The sequence below is a fragment of the Phyllobates terribilis genome, unplaced genomic scaffold (genome assembly GCF_046119375.1).
Source record: "Phyllobates terribilis strain yellow unplaced genomic scaffold, ASM4611937v1 Scaffold_13__5_contigs__length_258822181, whole genome shotgun sequence".
NCBI lineage: Eukaryota > Metazoa > Chordata > Amphibia > Anura > Dendrobatidae > Phyllobates > Phyllobates terribilis.
Genome location: NW_027362773.1, coordinates 104,043,142 through 104,057,894, shown reverse-complemented (window position 1 = coordinate 104,057,894; position 14,753 = coordinate 104,043,142). Strand labels below are relative to the sequence as shown.

Below are 14,753 nucleotides of genomic sequence, written 5' to 3'. Positions count from 1 at the left end.
TAGAAAAAGGACCAAAAAAGAAACGCCAATTTACTATAAGTATTTGTAAAAGTGTTCATCGTGCAGCAATCTCTCTTGGCCGTTCAGCGGTGATGAAAGAGGTCACTTGATCTGTGATTTTGTGAATGAGGTTTCTTATGACTCACAGACCGTATTTCACACTCTTTCTAAATTTTAGTATCTTGTTGAGAAGAATTGATTTACCAAGTAGTGCACTTCATTAAAGAAGGGGAAGATTAATGGGTTCCGTTGGAAATGCATCTGCAGATTGTCATCAATTAGTGATTGGTGTGGGTCCAGTGGTGGCTATACTACGAGATGCAGGTGCATGAGTTCCTCAGCCTCTTTGTTCTGCCGGTTGTGGTCTTCCTAGGTGGACCGCCACTGATCATACATTGATGTCTGGGTTCCTTTGGAAATGTATTTGCAGATTGTCATCAATTAATGATTAGTGGTGGTCCAATGGTGGCTATACTACGAGATGCAGTTGCATGAATCTTTCAGCCTCTTTATTCTGCCGATTATGGTCTTCCTAGGTGGACCGCCACTGATCATACATTGATGTCTGGGTTCCGTTGGAAATGTATTTTCAGATTGTCATCAATTAGTGATTAGTGGTGGTCCAATGGTGGCTATTCTACGAGATGCAGTTGCATGAATCTCTCAGCCTCTTTGTTCTGCCGATTGTGGTCTTCCTAGGTGGACCGCCACTGATCATACATTGATGTCTGGCTACCATTGGAAATGTATTTGCAGATTGTCATCAATTAGTGATTAGTGGTGGTACAATGGTGGCTATTCTACGAGATGCAGTTGCATGAATCTCTCAGCCTCTTTGTTCTGCCGGTTGTGGTCTTCCTAGGTGGACCGCCACTGATCATACATTGAAGCGTGGTTACCATTGGAAATGTATTTGCAGATTGTCATCAATTAGTGATTGGTGGGGGTCCAGTGGTGGCTATACTATGAGATCCTTTTGCATGAGTCCCTCAGCCTCTTTGCTCTGCCAGTTGTGGTCTTCCTAGGTGGACCACCACTGATCATACATTGATGTCTGGATGCCGTTGGAATTGTATTTGCAGATTGTCATCAATTAGTGATTAGTAGAGGTCCAGTAGTGGCTATACTATGAGATGCAGTTGCATGAATCTCTCAGCCTCTTTGACCTGCCGGTTGTGGTCTTCCTAGGTGGACCGCCACTGATCATACATTGATGTCTGGCTGCCGTTGGAAATGTATTTGCAGATTGTCATCAATTAGTGATTGGTGGGGGTCTATCTATCTATCGTAAAGGAGTTGTCTCCTTTCAACAAACTTCTGCTCATAGGCTCAGTTATGTGTAAAAAAATGAACTTAGCTTTACTTAATCTTCTCCAGGTCCAGCACTGCATCTCTGCCGCTGCCCCAGTTTCTGCTGTTTGGCTGCAGCGGTGAAATAACATTGACAGCACTTCAGACAATCACTGAGCTCAGTTGCTCTACCGATGTAGTCAGCACCAGCTCCTGAGCTCAGTGATTGGTTGCAGCACTGTTGACGTTACTGCTGCAGCCAAACAATCAAGATGGGGCTGCAGTGGAGACTCAGCGCTGAACTTGGGGAGGAGCCTGAACAGAAGTTTGTTGAAGAGGATCAAGCCCTTAACTATATTAGAAATTCATCCTTTGTCTTAATGATTGAGCATTGATGTTCGTTTTACCAATGTGTTTTTCTTTTTTATTATGCTTTTATTATATTTTGAATGAAATCAACCACGTCCATAAATAACATCCGGATTTTGTTTGTGTCTCTTCATTTTAGTCGCCCTCAGATAGTGACATTACAGACTTTTCCTCTGCCCTTAACAAATGTGTTCCTCTGACGAGAGATGTTTTGTTTTGGCTAGTAACGGTAGCGCGAAGGTTCTGTTTTTAGTCCCATTCTGTAGTTTGTTGTCTTTGCGTTGTTTATCTCCTTTGCGCTGCTGTGTTAGATTTAGAGAAACGTGAAACTTCTCCGCAGGTCTCGTCTACAGTGATGCTGCTTTTTTCTTTTGTGTCTTTGGTGCAGGGATGGAAAAATCAGTAAACAGGAGATGACTTCATATTTTCTGAAAGCCAGCTCCGTGTTGGATTGCAAAATGGGATTTATCCACAATTTCTCTGAGAGGACATTCCTTCGACCTGTGTCATGTCAGCACTGCGGAAATCTGGTGTGTGTCTGCGCCGTAAGATATGTTAGCGAGAACGATCATGAAAAACAACCCGGTTATGGAGAATACTTTTCTATTTGGAATATTCTTTAGAAAATCTTCCGGGTGCTATCAGAATATTCCATTTACTAGTGGAGGAACTAGTGTACAGCTATGCTACACTATCCAGTTATACTTAATGACACCCTAAAGGGGTTTTCCGGTCTTAGGCTACAAGTCTGCAGTCACTCTGTGTGACTGCAGATTTGTGAATCCTTACATCGCACACACTGCGCCTTGTGAGGATTCTCCAGTGTCGGCACCAGGAGCGGTGGGCGCGTGACCTTAAGTATGTAATTTGCATACATGCAGTCACATGCCGACTAGACGTGCGCGGCCTTGCACAATGCAAGTGTATTGAGTGAAGTCGGACATGTCTAGTCGGAAGGTGGCCGGAAGTATGCAAATTGCACACTCGTGGTCACATGACTGCCTGCTTCCAGCTCCAGCATTGGAGAATCCTCACAGCATGCAGAGTGACTGCAGACTTGTAGCCTAAGGCCGGACAACCCCTTTAAAGAGGACTCCTGACATATATAAATATTGTCATTCCCCCTGTCAAAGTCTAACAGTCTAACACTGGCCACACTGATTGGGTTGTCTGAGCCACATGGACACATCCCCATATGATAGCGCCCAGTTGTCAATTTATTCACCAATTCCTAGATGTAACAAAAAAAAAGTGTAGAACTCAGAGCTATAAGAAAAGATGATCCAGAATTATTTGGTTGTAATGTTATTGAACGTTTATTGTTGGGTATAAGTAATTCAATACAAAATTAATTGAATTTGTTACATTTTTTCCTAAAAATTTTGGTAGATCGAAAAATTTTGAGATTTGATTCATATGAATCTAGCCAGGAAATGGTTTTAATAATAAAATACATTATATTCAACTGCCCTTATGCTGCCCTGGCTGCTACATCTCCTCGGTCTTTCGGCATTTCCTTTGTGACTCCGAGGCCAGTGATTGGCCTTAGGCTGTTACAATGGCTGTTACAATGAGGGCAACACACATTACTGATGTCAATGACGCCTTTCGCTCCAAAAAAGGAATGTTGAAAGAACCAAAGATCAATTATAACACCAGATTTGTCATCATGTGATTTTATTAGCACGATGTGTGTATGCCGTAGAAGCAAAACTCCAAAAAACAATGGTGGAGTTGCAGTTTTTCACAATTTTATTGTACTTTATTTTGAATGGTGTAATTCATAATTACACCTTGTCCCACCAAAAAATTAGCCCTCGTTCGGCTATGTCATTGGAGAATAAAGTTCATTTGGTCATGACGAGGCACTACGTAACAATTTTACATATAATTTTTGTTCCCAGGTGTTAAGTGTGTTTTCCTAATTCTTTGTGCCTAAAATGAATAGAAAAAGGTTATTACCATATTTTTCGGACTATAAAACCCACTGGACCATATAACGCACCCCAAATTTTCAGGAGGAAAATAGGGAAAAAAAGTTTAATGCGTCTTACAGTCTGAATTCAGCTTACTGGCGGGGGCGGCAGCGGCGGTTTATCGGGGTCAAAGGCGTGTTCAGAGGTGCGACACTGCGGGGTGATGCTGCGAGTCTCATCCCAGGCTGGAAGAAGGGGTTGCACAGTGGTGCTCAGCTGTACTCTGTGGTGTGGGGGATCCGCTGATATTTTGAGAAAGCCCGGAACCCCGCACTTCCATGTTTTCTATGCGGTGGACTCCGGAAAAATTTCCGATGGAGGCGGTGCATGCGCACATTGAGATCTGGGCTCCCAAGATCTCGGCTCCCGAGATCAAAATCTGCTCATGCGTCGCCCCAGCAGCCATTTTCCTGGAGTCCACCGCATAGAAAACATGGAAGTGCAGGGTTCCGGGCTTTCACAAAATGTCGGCGGAGCTCCTGCACCTCCAAGTGCCGCCGAACACCCCATCCTACCACCCTGGGATTCGCAGCATCATCCTGCAGTGTTGTATCTCCAAACACCCCCTCCTCCAAGCGCAAGGCCCGCAGCATCACCCGCAGTATCGCCCGACTCCTGCCGCCGCCACTCCCCAAGTAAGCTACATTCGGTTTATAACTCGAACCCCCATTTTCCCCAAAAAAATTTAGGGAAAAAAAGTGCATCTTATAGTCAGAAAAATACGGTATTTCACATAAACTTTGTTTTTGTGGTCAGCACAATGATTGACAATTGAAATTTACCTATTTTTAAGAATATTTGCAAAATATTCAGTGCTCAGTATAGACTTTGAGAAGCTTCTGAAACTGTTAGAACTAACAAAAAGTTTCTACAACTTCCCAGAAGTGTACATAACATCATAAATACAGCTATCTTAATGTCACGCTGTCTCTGTATACTGGAGGTAGGGGGCCTAAGCTGACCCTAAGCTGGGGCCCTGACTAGTCCCTCAACCTGGAGGTACTGTTAAAGGTACAGAGGTCCAGGCCGCCAGCGTAACCCCTACCTCCTGAGGATCCCTGCACCTAAGTAATCTAGTCCTGAGAAGGACCCCGATCACAACAAAAGGGGACAAGTAATAATATGCCCACACACAGTACTTAGACGAACGAGACAGTACAAGGGAAAAACCAAAACCACCTTGCATACAACAACTACACAACTACAACAGAGGGAACACCAACGGGAAAGGAGATAAATGATAAAGCGAGGAAGGGAAAAAACACTCCAAATACACTTATCTCAGAAACTCCAAACACCACGATCCGCTCTGTTAGTCTGAATGAAATGCTTTCACCGACACTTCCCAAACAGACCAGCAGGCATTTGAAGGAGTCTCACTACAGCAGTATTGATTGCAGCTGGGCGAGGCTGGACCTCGTCTAGCACAGAGAGAGAGAGAGAATTAACTCCCTCACTGCCGAAAAACACAAAGCACCAACAAGTCAGCTGCGAGAAGTCAGGCTGTGTACTCGTGACGATCTTCGTGGCGACACACCCGTGACAGTACCCCCCCTTCTACGAGGGGCCTCCGGACCCTCAGGGCCAGGTTTATCCGGGTGAGTCGTGTGGAAGGCCCGAACTAATCGGTCTGCGTTAATATCCGACGCAGGAACCCACATCCTCTCCTCAGGACCATACCCTTTCCAATGAACCAGGTACTGAAGGGACCGGCGATTAAAGCGTGAATCGATGACCCTCGATACCTGGAACTCCAAGTTACCATTGACCACCACTGGAGGGGGAGGTAAAGGTGACGGTACCACCGGCGCCACATACCTCTTAAGCAACGATCTGTGGAACACATTGTGAATTTTAAACGTAGGGGGGAGGTCAAGACGGAATGCCACCGGATTAATAATAGAACTGATTCTGTACGGCCCGATGAACCTGGGACCCAGTTTCCAGGAGGGAACCTTAAGTTTAATATTCCTGGTAGACAACCATACCCGATCGTTCACACTTAGGTCCGGACCAGACACTCTCCTCCTATCAGCCATACGTTTGTATCGGTTCCCCATAGTATTCAGATTCTTCAGCACCCCTCTCCATACTGAAGCGAGTGATGAGGAAAATCGTTCCTCCTCAGGAACCCCCGAAGAGCCCCCCCTACTGAAAGTACAAAACTGGGGGTGAAAACCATATGCCCCAAAAAACGGGGACTTACCAGTGGACTCGCTCCGCCTATTATTAAGAGCAAACTCTGCAAGAGGTAAGAAAGAAGCCCAGTCCTCCTGGTTCTCTGACACAAAACACCGGAGATATGTCTCCAAGCTCTGGTTCATACGTTCCGTCTGACCATTGGTCTGAGGATGAAAAGCCGATGAGAATGACAAATGCATCCCCCGCCGTGCACAAAACGCCTTCCAGAACTTGGACACAAACTGAGACCCCCGATCAGACACCACCTCGGAGGGTACCCCGTGAAGCCTCACAATCTCCCCAATGAACACCTGCGCAAGAGTTTTAGCATTAGGGAGAGCCGGAAGAGCGATAAAATGTGCCATCTTGCTGAACCTGTCCACTACAACGAGTATGACCGTTTTACCCGAAGACGGAGGGAGGTCCGTAATAAAGTCCATAGACAGATGAGTCCAAGGACGCCTGGGATCTTCAAAGGTAAGAGGGCCCCAGACGGACGGGTATGTGAGGTCTTAGAGCGCGCACAAACCCCACAGGACGCGACAAAAGTTACCACCTCCTTATGTAAGTTAGGCCACCAAAACCGACGCGAGAGGAGATCCACAGTTGCTTTACTCCCCGGGTGTCCTGCAAAAACTGAGTTATGGTGTGCCTCGATCACCTTTTGTCGCAACTGATCTGGAACAAACAGTCTCCCCGGAGGTCCAACAGGGGCGTCCCCCTGAGCCTCCAATACCTCCTCCTCCAGCTCAGAGCATACTGCCGAAACCACCACCCCCTCCTGAAGGATAGGAATCGGGTCGTCCGTATTCCCGGCCCCAGGGAAACTACGAGATAAGGCATCCGCCTTTACATTTTTTGACCCAGGACGATATGTAACGACAAAATTAAACCTGGTAAAAAACAATGACCACCTAGCTTGTCTGGGATTCAGACGTTTCGCGGACTCCAGATATAGCAGGTTCTTGTGATCGGTGATGACGGTGACCGGATGGACTGCCCCCTCCAAAAAATGGCGCCACTCCTCAAAAGCTAACTTAATGGCCAAGAGTTCCCTATTGCCGACATCGTAATTCCTCTCAGCGGACGACAATTTTTTAGAGAAAAAGGCGCACGGATGCCACTTACCAGGGGACGAACCCTGTGACAATACTGCTCCCACCCCTACCTCGGAAGCGTCTACCTCTACAATGAATGGCTGTGACGCATCAGGTTGAATGAGTATGGGTGCCGAGGCAAAACATTTTTTCAAGGAGGAGAATGCTTGACAAGCCTTGTCAGACCACCTAGAAAAATCCGCCCCCTTTTTAGTCATGTCTGTGAGAGGCTTAACCATGGACGAGAAATTACGAATGAACTTCCGGTAATAATTAGCAAACCCCAGGAAACGTTGTAGTGCCTTAAGATTCTCTGGCCGATCCCACTCAAGAACTGCCCGCACTTTCCCAGGGTCCATACGAAAACCGGACGCTGAAACCAGGAAGCCTAAAAACTGGAGTTCCTGTACGGCGAACACACACTTTTCCCATTTGGCATACAGTTTATTATCCCGCAAGATCTGTAACACCTGCCTAACGTGCTCCTGATGAGACACCAGATCCGGCGAGTAAATTAAGATATCATCCAGATATATGACAACAAACTGTCCCACCAGGCGGCGAAAAATGTCATTAACAAAGTGTTGGAACACCGCCGGGGCATTAGTCAGACCGAATGGCATGACAAGGTTCTCATAATGCCCCTCCGGAGTGTTAAACGCCGTCTTCCACTCATCCCCCTCCTTCATCCTAATCAGATTGTACGCCCCCCTGAGATCCAACTTAGAGAACCATTTGGCGCCCACGATCTGATTAAAGAGATCGGGAATAAGTGGGAGCGGATACGGATCTCGGACCGTAATCCGATTAAGTTCACGGAAATCCAGGCAAGGGCGTAGGCCTCCATCTTTCTTCTTAACAAAGAAGAACCCCGCAGCCACCGGTGAAGATGAAGGTCTAATATGCCCCTTAGCCAGACTTTCTGAAATATAATCCTTCATGGCCTGCCTCTCAGGACCAGAAAGGTTATACAACCTAGCTTTAGGTAACTTGGCCTCAGGGAGCAGTTTTACAGAACAGTCATACTCGCGATGAGGAGGTAGTTCCTGACACCCTTTCTCCGAGAATACATCCTCAAAGTCCGCCAGAAATGGAGGTAAGACCCAAGGAGTAACCGCACCGATGACCGTGTTCATGCAGTTTTTATTACAGAATTTACTCCATTGGCTTATCTCTCTGGTTTGCCTATTAATAACCGGGTTATGCTTAGCTAACCAAGGAAGGCCCAACACTATAGGAGTGGGAAGACCCTCCAACACGTAGCAAGACAACAGTTCTTTATGTATCGCCCCCACTTGAAGTTTTACGTCATGCACAGCTTGCAAAAAACTTCCCTGACCGAGAGGCCTGGCATCGATCGAGAATATGGGGATGGGTTTAGCCAACTCACTCAATCGCATACCTTGAACCCGGGCAAACCGAGCATCAACCAGATTAGCCCCGGCCCCACTATCCAGAAGAACAGATATCCTCTCAGTTCTCGTACCCACCACCACCTCCGCCGGTACGAGAAACTGAGACGAACCTAGGGACGAAATACCTACTCCCAGATTGCCGTCCACCACACAACCTGGGATCAACAGTTTTCCGACGACTCTTCACTTTGCAAGGGACGGGATGGACACCCCCCAATAAAATGTCCCTTTCTCCCGCAGAAGAAACACCTTCCTGTCTTATGGCGCACCACCGGTCCCCTCCCCCGAAATGATGTCCCTCCTAATTGCATAGGCTCCTCTGGACTGACCAGGGGAACCACCATATGAGCGGACCTTGTAGGAGGTGGAGTCATCACAGGGGGTAGAGTTATCCCGCACCTCTCCCGAAGCCGTCTGTCAACGCGAATAGCAAGGGCCATAGCGGCTTCCAGTGATGCGGGAGAGTCATACTGTGCCAACACATCCTGTAATTTGTCGGATAAACCATGACAAAACTGGCTCCTAAGAGCCGGGTCATTCCACTGGGTGTCCGTGGCCCACCTACGGAACTCCGAACAGAATTCCTCCGCCGGACGATCTCCCTGCTGGATCCTACGTAACTTAGACTCAGCAAGGGAGATCCGATCTGGGTCATCATATACGAGTCCCAGAGCAGCGAAAAACCTATCCACTGACTGGAGAGCCGGGGAGCCCGGGGGAAGAGAGAACGCCCAAGATTGTGGGTCCCCTTGTAGGAGCGAGATGACAATTCCCACCCTTTGTTCTTCACTCCCCGATGACCGAGGCCGCAGCCGAAAGTACAACTTGCATGCCTCCCGGAAAACAAAAAACTTGTCCCGCCCCCCAGTGAACCTGTCAGGGAGAGCTACTTTAGGTTCTGGTCCGGCTTGCTCCTGAGGATGCAAAACCTTGGACCTAACGTCCGCCAGATCCATGGACAAACTCTGCAACTGCCGAGCTAGACCGGCTACTGGATCCATGGTAGCTGGAGAAAAACTAAGTGGGTCGGTGAAAATGTCACGCTGTCTCTGTATACTGGAGGTAGGGGGCCTAAGCTGACCCTAAGCTGGGGCCCTGACTAGTCCCTCAACCTGGAGGTACTGTTAAAGGTACAGAGGTCCAGGCCGCCAGCGTAACCCCTACCTCCTGAGGATCCCTGCACCTAAGTAATCTAGTCCTGAGAAGGACCCCGATCACAACAAAAGGGGACAAGTAATAATATGCCCACACACAGTACTTAGACGAACGAGACAGTACAAGGGAAAAACCAAAACCACCTTGCATACAACAACTACACAACTACAACAGAGGGAACACCAACGGGAAAGGAGATAAATGATAAAGCGAGGAAGGGAAAAAACACTCCAAATACACTTATCTCAGAAACTCCAAACACCACGATCCGCTCTGTTAGTCTGAATGAAATGCTTTCACCGACACTTCCCAAACAGACCAGCAGGCATTTGAAGGAGTCTCACTACAGCAGTATTGATTGCAGCTGGGCGAGGCTGGACCTCGTCTAGCACAGAGAGAGAGAGAGAATTAACTCCCTCACTGCCGAAAAACACAAAGCACCAACAAGTCAGCTGCGAGAAGTCAGGCTGTGTACTCGTGACGATCTTCGTGGCGACACACCCGTGACACTTAAACTAACCATTTAATGTGCCCTGACCACTCAACCAATTGTTACTTCTGCATGGTGGACCCTTTCAAACTTCAAACTGGCAAAAATGCACCTACTGTCACGTATCTTGACATTCCTTCTTCCATCGTCCCCGTACCGGAACTGCCCTGAGCTTCCTGTACCAACTCCTCCAGACAGAGATCAACCATCTTCAGGAGAACACAGCAAGTCAGACACCGAGGAAGACATTGAAGATCCTGATTTCAATTTTTCAGATGCAGCTGAGGAATGGAAGCCATACTACCTTAACCAAAAAGACCTCAATGATCAGAGACCTTGGTCTCACGAAGTGCAACGCTGAAATTCTGACTTCAAGGCTCAAGCAATGGAACTTATTAGGAGAGTGTCCAAGTCACAGATCAGAGGACGCGTCACCACGCATTTTCCAGCTTCTTCATTCGTCAAGATGGACTGTGCTTCTGCAACAATGTGGCCGGTCTATTCGAGGCTATAGTAATCACCTGTCACCTCAAGGAGTGGCACTTGTTCATAGATAGTTCATTCAGGAGGGTCAAAGGCGTGCTGCTTCACCTGAAAGAGGAGTACACCAGTGTCAAAATAGTGCTAGGTGCCTTGAAGTATTATGAGCAAGGCTGGGAGGTTATTGGAGATTTCAAAATGGTGTCCTTCCTGATGGGCCTCCAAGGCGGTTTTACAAAGCATCCTTGCTTTCTTTGCCTTTGGGACAGCCGGTACTCTCAGGCACACTATCACAGGCAGGACTGGCCTCAGCGGAAAGAGTTCTCGGAGGGGAAGAATAATGTAAAGTGGGAGTCACTGGTGGACCCCCGCAAGTTGCTGATGGCACCATTACGCATCAAGTTAGGGCTCATAAAACAATTTGTAATTGCTCTCGATAAGGATTCGACAGCTTTCAAGTACCTCCAAGATCTTTTCCCTAAGCTGTCTGAGACAAAGGTCAAAGTTGGTGTCTTCAAGTACCTCCAAGATCTTTTCCCTAAGCTGTCTGAGGCAAAGGTCAAAGTTGGTGTCTTCAAGTACCTCCAAGATCTTTTCCCTAAGCTGTCTGAGCCAAAGGTCAAAGTTGGTGTCTTTGTCGGACCACAAATCAAGAAGATCATAGAGTGCAGCGAATTTTCCAAGAAGCTGAATAAGAAGAAGCAAGTGGCTTGGAACAGTTTTATCACAGTCGTTCACGGCTTCCCACGCAATCATAAGGATGAAAATTGTGCACATCTGGTATAGACTCTGATAAAGAACTATGCTGCAATGGGCTACAGGATGTCACTCAAAGTCCATATCCTTGACGCCCATCTTGATAAATTCAAAGAGAACTTGGGAGCTTATTCAGAGGAGCAAGGCGAGCGCCTTTACCACCTTTGAACGCCTTTACCAAGGACAGTAAGGCAAGAACATGATGGAAGACTATATTTGGGGACTGATTTGTGAATGTGATATACATAACAGTCGCAAATTCAGAAAATATAATCATTTTTGATCCATTGATCGAGTTTCGTAACAATTGAATTTTTGTAGTGAAATAAATATTGATTGTTTCTATGATAAAACACAAGCACAAGTCAAAATTTCGGGTTTTATTTCAATAAATACAATAGTCACATAGGCCATTGTCACAAAATCAAAGTTCATGAGGAATGTTGGTGATTTTTTAATCAAGTTTATATGTGAACAATTGAAATATAACAGTTGTGTAATGTGTGCTGTTTGTATTGAGAAATCTGGTGAGAGAACCACTTTACGTGCTGTAGAATAGCTGTGATGTTCCCTCCCAGGGTATAAGTAATAAGCTCACCTTAAGGAGACGTGATAATGACAGGGACAACTCTATCTAATCACCTTTTTGAAGTGTAATACAATGTCAGCTGCCGTTTCTTCTTTCCTCGGGGTGATGTTACTTCCGCCAGTATATAGTGTAAAAGAGGGGTGCCACGCACTGTTGATTGACTCCAATGAGGGGTTTACTCAATACAGAAGAGGCAACGCATTTCGGTGTCTCTTCTGTCCACTCCTCACATCAATACTTGAACAAAATGCACCTGAGCAGTTAAGTAGGTGAAAATTACACAAATGTAAAGTGGAAATTGAATTTGTTACGAAGTTTTATAAATGTTAACAATTTGAAATTCACTTCGAAGTGTTCATTTTTACAATTTTTGCAGTTTTACACACTGCAAAAGATTGCATCAGCCAGAGAAGGCTCACATCACATCAGGCTCGCCTTGTTGGGCTTCCCCATATTGCCTTGCAGGCATCACATTTCATCACATGGTCTAGCGCATCCAATCAGGAGGGACTATCATAGCCTGTATAAAAGCCAAGGCAGGGAATGTAGCTGCCTTTTTGTATGGAGCATGCGTTGCAGCTTCCCGCACAGAAACATAGTTATGCAACCACAACAAGCACTTCATCCTCAGTCCCAACTCTGGCAGTGGCCAGCAGCGTTTTACTATTTTATTTTATCTCTTTAATGCACTATAATAAAATTTATAGACGTTCTTTTAGTAATTATTTTATTTTAGCGGTGTATTATAATCATCTGTTATTAACACTTTTTTATGTATTAAAAAAAACTTTCTCTCTCTCAGATACTCGGATTATATAAGAAAGGACTGAAATGTCGAGGTAAGACTTAAAGGAGGGATATACGATACCGTGTGCCAAGAATGTGGCGCTAATTTCTGGCCAAAAATAAGCTAAATAGGAAGTGGTGTAAACTTAGGGGCTGATTCATTAATACTCTTGCTCCCTTTTCCTGGAGTAAAAATGGTTCTAATTGTGACTTTTTAATTGTTCCTTATTTATTATTTAATTTTCTTATTTTTTTCCAATTAATTTGACTTGATGTTGACTGTTTTTTTTTAGTTGGGCATTGTGGGTGTACTTTTGGTTTTCCGGATATTTTTAGGCTAATTTATCATTTTCCACCTTTTTTTTTTTAAATGTTGGAAAAGGTTTGTACCCTAGAGGATTACAGAATCTTTTTTTAAGTCACTTTTTTATGTGTTTAATTTATCTGTTTCTGTTATCTGTCTTTTTAATGTTTGCCATTGGGGGCAAAGTTTAGGCTTTCTAGTTTTGATTTTGTAGATTCATAATTTGGAACTTCTCTTAAAGTTACAAATTTTGTCACAAATGTACTCCACACTCCCCTAGAGATATTTTACGTATGCCAGATATTTCCCCCCCCCCCCACAAATTTTGCAAACTTTTATCAGAACATTCAACTTTTTGCGCTAACAAGTCGCAAAATAGGTCATAGATAAAAACAAAGAGCATTTTCAATTTTGGGCCAATTTCATATCAGTGAAGACCGCAATACATAAAAAGTGGCTTCAAATAATAGCAAATGATAAATCGGGACCTCTGCTTTTAGAGGGAGATGTAGTCTGACATATGGCATCCAATCCTACTCGCACCGCATATAATTTGATATGTTTTTCCCTGTAGAAATACATATCTATGAGAACTAGCAGCCTCGCTGCTACATATTTGGTTTTTGAGTAAAGGCTCATACAGACGTCTGTGCAAATCAGTCCAAGATCAGACCACAATGTATGGACTGGTCACGGCTCTTCTGACCGGAGCGTGTATTCGTGTATTTCTATGAGGCTGTCACGTTTGGGTCGGTAGACCCTTGGCCAGTACATGCATTACGGTCCAATCTCGGACCGATTTACACAGATGTCGGCTTGAGCCCTTACTTTCACGGTTTTCTGGGATTTAGCTATGCAAGCACTGTATTTAAAATAGGAGGCAGGTCACTGAATGTTCAGTGACCTGTCATTTAAGCCAGAATGATGACAATGAGCCCAAAGACCCAAATAAAGCCCCGCTCACAGGCCGCCCCAGAGCACAAGCATCTCATTAACTCCAAACTGCAAACACAGATTAAACAACCAGAAGACGGATTTCTTCAACCCAGGTATCATTTTAATCATTGCAACAGCGCCAACCTTACACTGCAGAATCCTGATGACAGGTTTCCTTTAAGTTTTTTTCTTCAGCTGTTCATCCACAATAATACAATTTTACAATATAAACTATTACACCCCACATATCAAATTACTAGTACAAATCAAAATTAATCTTTGAATTAAAATTGATAAAATGATCCACAGGATCCTGGTCCAGTGGTCACGTCAGTAATCTATGGCCACCGGATAAGAGCCCTGAGAACTACCTCCTACCTGCCGGAATCCCCAGCACTTCTTCTAATTTGTAAGTTCAGCGCAACATCATGGTTACAATGCATGCATAACGTCATGCCCTAACTACTAATCAGGAAAGGCGCTGGGGATGAAGCGAATAACATTGATTATCTCATGACAGTGGCACATGTCCAGGGGTGGGATAAATTAGGCAGCTAATGAACAATCAGTTCTTGAAGTTAATGTGTTGGAAACCGGAAAAGTAATAAATATAATAAAATAAGGATTATAATAAGAACTTATTATCAGAAAATGACCAATTGTTTAAATCAGTTTTTGGTGTTACATAAATATATAATTTCTAAAACTATTGGCAATGTTTATTTTTCATATCACAAGTAGAGATAAGTGAACCCGAACTGTAAAGAGAGAGAGAGAGAAAGATTTTTCCTGCTCCAAAGTTCGGGTCACCATTGATTTCTATGTAGTTCGGGTCCTGGTTTAAGTTCTGGTACCCGAACCAAACTTTGGACGAACCCGACAGACCCGAACTTCCATGGGTCTACTCATCCCTAATCACAATCTGTATT

At 45.0% G+C, this 14,753-nt stretch overlaps 1 protein-coding gene across 3 annotated transcripts in view; it reads left to right on the top strand.

Annotated features, from left to right (window-relative positions):
* RASGRP2 (RAS guanyl releasing protein 2) overlaps positions 1 to 14,753 on the top strand; it is a 153,794-nt gene that overhangs the window by 129,446 nt on the left and 9,595 nt on the right. For all 3 annotated transcript variants that reach the window (XM_073658346.1, XM_073658345.1, XM_073658347.1), the window contains 2 exons: positions 2,048 to 2,189; positions 12,601 to 12,637. In XM_073658346.1, coding sequence (XP_073514447.1) covers positions 2,048 to 2,189; positions 12,601 to 12,637 — 179 coding nt within the window. The remainder of the gene's footprint in view (positions 1 to 2,047; positions 2,190 to 12,600; positions 12,638 to 14,753) is intronic.